Below are 8,940 nucleotides of genomic sequence, written 5' to 3' on the forward strand. Positions count from 1 at the left end.
TGTGCTTTGCTTTATGTAGTTTTGTTTTTCTTAATGTAGTTGTGCTTTGCTTTATGTAGTTTGTTTTTCTTTATGTAGTTGCGATTTCCTTAATGTAGTTGCGCTTTTAAATTTGTAGTTGCAGTTTGCACTTCAGGGCCACCGTAGGTATCAGTATCAGGGCCAAAAAATGGCATCGGCGCAACACTCTTCTAAACGTAAATCATTGTTGGTTTTTCAGCTTTAGCAAAAAAGGAACAATAATACATTGGAAACAAATATTTTTCCACTTCAGTTTTTACTCCCTTTATACTTATCCAGGCCTAGAAAATAAAAGAATAAAATATTGCCCTTTTTTCAATACTTCAGAAGAGCACCTCAGCACCCTGCTGGGGGAAAAAAACACAGTCCAACTTCTTCAGCTTATATAATAAGAATTTCATTTGCATTAAAAGAGAATAAATAGACTATTCTGGAACCTCTTGTTTTACAAGCAGATATCTTTCTTAAAAACAGCCCTGAAAATCCTCTTATCAGACTGTTGTAAAATTACAGAGCATCTTCATTCAGAGGCTTCTCCAGGCCAGATGTAATTTTTAGAACTAAGTGACTCAGTAACCAACAATAAGTAACTCTATGGCCGCTCTAACAAACATGGTCCGATATACTGACTAAATTAATATTAATAAAAGCAACAATAAGCTCCAGGGAGCAGAATTTGAAAATCTCTATTAGCATAGGTGGAGAATCCTGGATATTGCTTCAAAATGTGGAGGATACGGACCCTCCACATAATTTACTGGGTGGCTGTTGGGACCCATTTGAATATTTCACCTTTTGCCTCTGCAGTTTCTAAAAAAAAAAAAAAAAAAGATAAAATCAGTTGTGCAGGTAATTATTTTGCCACTGGATGTCACCCTGTCTTTTATATTGGACGTTAGGTTAATCCAAATGAAGAGTTCTGAAATTAAAACGGGATTCTGAAAGGATTTACATTTTCCAACTCTGGCATGGTCACATCTTCTCAGTTTAAACTACTTAAAAGATAAATGTTTGAATAAATCTATTAAACTATTGATGTTTTATTGATTTTTTTTTTTTACTGTGTAAATGGTTTTAGTAAGGTGGCCCTGAAGTGCAAACTGCAACTACAAATCTAAAAGCGCAACGACATTAAGAAAAACAAAACTACATAAAGCAAAGCGCAACTACATTAAGAAAAACAAAACTACATAAAGCAAAGCGCATCTACATTAAGGAAAACACAATTACATTAACCTACCGGAAAAGGTAGGTACCAGTGGGAAACATGAGACATCGCTGATTGGACGAAGGGGCCATTTGACCCTTGAACAGGAAGTCATTCTGCCTGCTGCGGCTTTTGAAAAACATGGATATTGTCGGCGCCCCAAACATAGCTGCCATTATACAGGAATATTTTGAATCAGGACATACGTCCGAGGTGATACTGGATATGCTCAAGACTAATCACGAAATTTCAGTTAGTTTGCGTACACTGAAGACACACTTAAAAGAAGCTGCACTGTTCAGACGACGCAACTTCCGGTTCAAGGGTCAAACGGCGCCGTCGTCCAATCAGCGATGTCTCATGTTTCCCACTGGTACCTACCTTTTCCGGTAGGTTAATGTAATTGTGTTTTCCTTAATGTAGTTGCGCTTTGCTTTATGTAGTTTTGTTTTCCTTAATGTAGTTGCGCTTTAAGATTTGTAGTTGCAGTTTGCACTTCAGGGCCACCGTATTTTAGGTAGACATGCAACCATAAGTAAATGTGTATTGATATCTGATATTAATATTGCTGTTATGGCCGATAATCAATATTTAAAGATCTCATATTATTTCTCCACCCTTTCGACGATATAAAAATATGAAAACACCACCAACATTGCTCCTATGGTTCTGTTGACATTACTATCACTGTCAAAGGCCTCAACAACCACCACATGGTTCTCCCCACAAAACCATATAAACAACATCATGATGGTAATAAACCCTGGTTATCAATATCAGCACAGATTTCCTTAAGGGATTATACAAATATGTCAAACATCGACAGTCACCAGCCGATGTATCATTCATAATTAGTTTTAAGTAAGTTTTATATATTCAGTAATATACTCTACTAATATGCGATCCCTTTAGTTTTGCTTATTTTCCAATTTCAGTTGAATAAAGTTTATAACACATTACCTTCAGGCAGCTTCTGTCTATGGGGTCCATAGGTGTTGGTCTGGGATGCGCAACTCTGGTATCGTCAGCCCCACTTTCGAGAGCCAACCACAGCTCTACAACCAGCGATGTGACGAAACCTAAAGGTGAAGTTCTGGTTTTAGAATATCTTCCTTCAGTTCCTCTCAGAAGCTTCCATCCAATCATGACAAATTCTACAGATTCAAAGTATCAATATGAAATCAAAAATATACATCCACTCAGCTAACATTTGATAAATGTTCAATACCAGGTTGTCAATCAACTGAATCATCTTCTTAGCCTAAATCTGACTTTGGGAATAAAATCTGAACATGATATTTGACCGCTCTCCTTAGCAGAGCTGGAGAGCTCATTGAAAGTGTGTTCCAAAGCTAAAATAAGGGCTAAATAAGAAGCTTAATAAGTGCAATAATTTCTTTTCTAAATCCATTTTGATGTGCAAGATCATTCTGTCCTAATACCCTGTAGCTCTTAAAGGATTAGTGGCATTGAAGCCCTTATTTAATAGGTGTAGAGGAGTATAGAGTAGGGGGAGGTTCAAGTTTTGAACACAGAAAAGCTGCCTCAAGTGCTAAATTGGCAGCATATGGTGCACCTGTTCAACTACCAGAACCTCAAGGTGTCCTCATCTCCCAATTCTGTCCAAATATCCAATATAAGCTGTGGTAAACCATTTTTTACTCACTTTGTGCTATTCGTGAGTCCCAGTGGAAGTGAATCAAGCCTCCAGAGTTATACTCCCACTCTCAGGCCTGAAGCTTCACTTAGACTTTGCTAAACGTGTTTCGTTTTTATTGTGGTCAAACATTTCAATCTCCGTTTCATCCGACTATAAATATGTTTTCAAGAAGGACTTTGGCTTGTCCCTGTGAGCAGCTGCAATTTGAGTGCGATAGATACAATCTTTGGAGCAGGGGTTACTTTTAAGTTTTTAATCCTAAGCAGTTGCCAATCATTGGCTTCCCCATTATTGTAAGCAATGCTCTATCCAGAAAATGCTTCTGTTGTGTTAAGCCAGGAAAAATAAACACTAAAAAACAATAAACTGCTTTTCTCCTGTCAAGTTGAAACATCCTTGAACTTTTAAAACACTTATCAAAAGATTTAGATGAATCTACAGAGGTTTGAGCCTGAGTAGATTAGAGGTAATCTTAGAAACAGTCAATTCTTGCTTTGAAAATAATGTCAAATAAAAACGGGTTTAAATACCTTCTCAAAATAAAACAATCTACTAATGTTCTCCTCCCTTTATACCTTCTAATGATGCTCTTTTAATTAGCTGTAGTGGTACCTGATTTGTTGAACACATCATTCCCTGTCATACAGCTGCTAAATGCATCTAAATTGGACAGTGAACAACCCCTGAGACAACGATTTAAAGCAATTCTTCACACTGCCTGCACAGCAATTTACAATTCAGGCCTTAAGCATCCCAGCAGGCGAGTGTTTGTTTATACAAATGAGCACTTTGTTACCTGAACTGTGCAGAGCTGCAACCCCTGGGGCAGTCGCAGCTACCTGTGTCACCATTACTCCATACCCAAACTTCTCACAGCGACTCACCTACGATGAAAACGTGCAAACAGACTCATAACTAACAAGACAATTAATAAATGAAGGTGCATATTAAGCAAGCTTTTAAAATATTAAGGGAAAAAAGGAACATTTGTGCTCAAGTAATATAAAAAAAAAGGATTTTATCAATCATGATATGTCTTTAAAAAAAGCTAAAATAAAATCAGGCTCTTTAATTAAAGTACAATGCTTGATAGAAACAGGCTATAATTATAAAATGTGGGGAGCTCAAGGTCCAAAGGGAGTCACGCCAGACTTGCATGTTGAGCTGGGAATATGTGTCTACAATGTAAAATCTGATTCCACATCCAAGCAGAAGCTGAATCCTAAACAGATAAACAAACGTTAAAAATAACACAGCATCCTTTAGGACCAAAATCACAAATGTATGGTTCAGGTAAACTAAAGACATTCGTTAAATTAATTAAAGAACATGTTTAAAGACTTTGTCATTTGCTGCATTATTAAAAGAAGCAAGAAAACAAAATTGTGTTTCTAGCGTTTAATTTATGTAGGAGAAAATCTAAAGACATTTGTTTTTGACCGGTCTAAGAATAACATGATATTTTAACTTGTTCACATTATGATCAATGCAAAGTTTGAATTAGGTGTGTGTTAGAAGGTGAGTTACAGAATTATCAACAGTTTTTCCTTAAACACGTCTGAAAAGTGTGGCGTGCATTTTATTGTTTTTAGCTCCCCGTTTGAAAGATTTTCAAAACCACAGATGTTTATTGGGTAGAAAATTCTACAAGCTTTCCGAATCTCAAAACCAAAGACTTTTCCGATTATTTACACATTAGCACAGGCTCATTTAGTTCATTTAGATTGTGTAAAGATCATCTGTGAACATATTTCTTTTAAACTGATGCTGTAGATTCTGGTCCGAAGTTAAAGAGGGCATTTCTAACACAGATTTTATTTTGGGGCTGTAGCTGCATGTTTACTATCACCATCAGGGTAAAAAAAAATCTGTCCCAGTCTCACTCCTTTCTTAGCCTCTAAGTGGTTTTCTTCTAGGATTTCCCTGTTTAACTGAAGCCATATTTCCATCAATTCGGACCAGCTTCCATAACCCCACAGCACAACGCTGCCACCTCCTTGTTTTCCCCTCCAGAAAATGGTGTTAGTCATTTACCCTACAAAAGTATCTTGAACGCAGAACATTTTGACCTCAACTGACCAACATATTTTTTATATGTGACCACTATGTCTCTGGTTTGTTGAACTAATCAACAGTCCTTTTAGGGGAAAAAACAAACAGCATAGCAGCCCCTTTGATTGGTTTTTACCTAGCTGTATTTATGCAGAAACTAAACAACACAGACTGTGTTTGCATATTCAGAGGCATCTAAATGACTCAGTGAAATTATTGTAAGGAATAAAAAGAATAGCAATATATAAAAGCAACAATAAAAACGTTCATTATTACACGGCACAAACATCTGCAACTTTGTGTCAGTCTATCCGATAAAATCCCATTGTAATATACTAAAAGCTAAAGCAGGATAAAAGATGAAAGTTCAACATGTGTGACTATTGCACCCTTAATCCTAGTTTAGAACTGTTACTCTTACTACTGTGAAACAATCATTTGAACATAAACATAATAAACACCTGCATTATGTAAGAGACTCAACAAGCCTGCAAAAGTTAATTATTTCAGGAATTGTGTAAAAAGTGCAACAGTATCGTTGTAAGATATAATCCAAGTATATTGATACCAATTCTTATCACCAAAACAGGGAGGTTGATTCCTATGAAGGCGAAAGACAATAAAATTGGCTTACATATTAAGGCAGATACTGGATAAAGCTTTTATTCCAGCTCACTCATGCCAATGATTTTAATGGTGCGTTCCATTGATACACGGTAGTTGAAACTTCCTGGTTTAATTTTTAAAAATCAATCACCCAGAGAGGTTGGGATACAAAGTACCAGATTTACATGGATTTTAAACCAGCAGCATAGACCAAAAATAAATGCAGTAACAAAATGTTCATTTGTACTTTTTGTCCCATTTAAACATGGGTTCAAATAGTACTGTACTGTATTTTCTAACACAGTGTTTACGCTACCTGTAATTGAACATGGCACGCCGCCACAGCAAAATAAAAGCTGCCACACCTTCAGACCAAATAAAAAAATTAGAACATAAATATAATAAAACAGAGTTGAGGATATAACATACTGGAAATTTCTTCACTTACTGGAGCTGAAACAATTGAATTAATCTTGATTAATCGATTATCAAAATAAATGTAACTAATTTAATATTCGATTAAACGTTAACTTGAGTATAGAGACTGTGAAACATACCTTTAGTGAACAGAGTTACCCAATAAGAGCAGTAACTATATTTAAGTTGTAAATTAATACAAATATTTTGCATTTAAAATATATAAAAAAAACATTTTGTATGTCAATATGTTATATCCAGAACTCAAGTGGAAAAAGCTGGAGTTTGACCTGGTTTAAATTCGGTTAAAACTCTTCTTTAAGAAACCGATCAGCTTATTGATCGATTCATCTAAAAAAAAGTCAACAAATTAATGGATTAGCAAAATAATTGTTAGGTGTAGCCCTAGCCTTATCTAATCATAATCTAATCAAATGTGCTTTATTTTGACAAACCAAGACTGTTCTGTTGTGTTGTAAATCTAGCGATTGTAAGAAGCTAACTGGTGACAACAGAGTGCTGGGATGGTCTCAATAGCAAAGAAAAACTTGATGACTTTTTTTCCAAAAAAGCAACTAGAGACAAAAAAAAAAAAAGACTTTTCTCTGTGTTTTTGGCGAGTTAAGCAACTTCACATGAAAGCAGAAACGGTTATATTGTTACTTTTTCACAATAGCAGTTCTCTCCTGACTTCATCAAATGTTGTCTGACAAATAATTCACCAAGCACATTTCCTACATTTCCTACGCAATATAGAGACAAAGCTAATAAAAAACAAACAAACATGTTTTTGTTTCCCATAGGAAAGTTTAAAGCTTTCCTTAGTTGATGGCATCAACTTGCAGTCCATGACTTTCAGACTAATAATACAATTATTTTTTTTACCTGATTCTGATTTCCTTGTTATCTCTACCTAGAAGTAAAAAAATCAGGTTGCAGAATCCACAAAAAATATGAATTGATTTTAAGAACCTTTTTATATCTAAAAACAAGTGCTTTTTTAACCTGTGCCATGATCTCATGATGAAAAAACAAGAAGACTGATCAAATTCGTTAATTTAGTTTGTTCTGCAGAAACAAAGGTCAAATAGACCAGACAGGTTTATTTAGAACATTGCAGTTTAATCAGCAGTCAAAGTTTCTTCATTCTCGATAACTAGTCCTGTATTACCTGTAGTTTTTTGCTAAAGCGGGAGAACATGTAGGACACGCATTCCTGGATGGCTCCTGTCTGCTGTAGCAGCAAAAGGCCTTTAGGGGTTGCAGCAAAGTTCAGAAGACTGCCCAACAAAGTCTCTTCCCAGACGAGCCTGTTCCAGATCAACAAAAGAAACCAAAGAAAGTGACAACAGTTCTCACTTTTAAACAACAAATACAAGGATTTACTCTCACATTAAAAGAAACTTTTGAAAAAAGGAACGTTACAAATTTAAGCTGTTTAATCCCTTGACATCTGAACTTATATATAAATATATAACAAAAGTGTGTAAGCTATTTGGCCTTAAATGGTTTCCAAACTGAGATTGAATACTTTACAAAAAATAAATTAAAATTTAGCTTTGTTGCACATTTGTAACAACAGTTATAAGGGTCAAAAATAACAGACTGCTAAGAGACCAGTCCTAACAGAAATAAGTACTTTACAAAGGTTCCTAGGTGTGCGCTGAATGCATAATTGGAATTTGGGGAATGTTCAAGCTCTCTGGTTAGCATTATACAGTTTGTTTCATATTTACAACAATAGGCATCAAGAGATTAAGCCGTTTCATTATTCAGTACTGCAGGCTCATTAGAAAAAGAAGAGCAAATATGGAGCATGTCAGAAAAGGAGAATTGTTCAATATCAGAAAGTAGACTAATTGAACAAATACTTAAAAATACCATTTTATAATAGAATTAATCTTATAAAGTGTTCATGAATAATACTGGCTTCATCAATTAAGATTTTAGTGGTTCAAAGACTATTCATAAAAATTATTATGGTGCTTCTATTACAATTATGTAGATTCTCTTTTCTGCAATGCAAGGGTCAAAAATGCAATAGCTCCCTATTAGTGACTTATAGTGAGTTTACAGCCTAATAATTGATTTATTCAATATTTTTTAGGTTATTTTCATAATAAATGGACACAGTATCAACAAAACATAATATCCTTTATATAAATATTGCTGAACGGATCTCGGTGAAACTATGTAAAATAACACGAAATAAATAAAAATCTAATAAGTTCAACGTCCTACACTGAGCTATGAGCGTAGTATCAGTGGTGAATTGATAAGTTGGTTTTTATTATCTCTAGTCAATAATTAATATTACTACTTTGAACCACAACTCATGCAAGCATAAAAACTGTTTGGTTATGTGTTGTGATTCAAACGTCTGTTATTGGCAGGAGTTATTCCTGGGCTGACTCCAATATCTGCTTTTATTGGTTAACTAATAATAAGAGAATCTCCATATTGACATGCATATAAGTTCATATTTAATAGGCGGAAAAGTTAATTGTTAAAGGCTGTAAAATTTATTTATAAGTACAATTATCTGCAGTAACAGGTCAAGCAAACATTGAACAGTCAGTACACTGTGTGATCTCACATGTTTGCCATTTCTTGGGTGGATGATCCAGTACAAACTCCAGAAACGGGGGTTGAAATCCTTTCTGATAAAGAACTTGTCTGTGAATCAAAAATACATAAAACATTAAAAAAGAAATCTCATGTATTAAAATCAAACATGGTGAGATTTCCTTCCTTCCTATGTTTTTTTTATTCTAAAATTAACTGCCAGACATTATTCAATTAAATTAAGTTTATTCATGTAGCACCAATTCACAACATAGGTCATCTCAAGGCACTTGACAGAGACAAATCTACCAGGTCATACAGTCAGATGGATTCAAGTTTTCTATCTAAGGAAAACCAGCAGACTGCTTCGACTCATTTACTCAACAGCAATCCCTCACACCAAGCATGCTTG

At 34.9% G+C, this 8,940-nt stretch overlaps 1 protein-coding gene across 1 annotated transcript in view; it reads right to left on the reverse strand.

Moving 5' to 3' along the window:
- Positions 1–8,940, reverse strand: part of tbc1d32 (TBC1 domain family member 32) — a 105,884-nt gene that overhangs the window by 67,514 nt on the left and 29,430 nt on the right. The window contains exons 17-20 of the mRNA XM_015371724.1: positions 8,560–8,639; positions 7,135–7,273; positions 3,685–3,772; positions 2,189–2,307 (exon numbers count right to left, since the gene is read on the reverse strand). Of these exons, the coding sequence (XP_015227210.1) occupies positions 2,189–2,307; positions 3,685–3,772; positions 7,135–7,273; positions 8,560–8,639 (426 nt within the window). The remainder of the gene's footprint in view (positions 1–2,188; positions 2,308–3,684; positions 3,773–7,134; positions 7,274–8,559; positions 8,640–8,940) is intronic.

The sequence above is a fragment of the Cyprinodon variegatus genome, unplaced genomic scaffold, assembly GCF_000732505.1.
Source record: "Cyprinodon variegatus isolate N-32 unplaced genomic scaffold, C_variegatus-1.0 Scaffold64, whole genome shotgun sequence".
Taxonomy (NCBI): domain Eukaryota; kingdom Metazoa; phylum Chordata; class Actinopteri; order Cyprinodontiformes; family Cyprinodontidae; genus Cyprinodon; species Cyprinodon variegatus.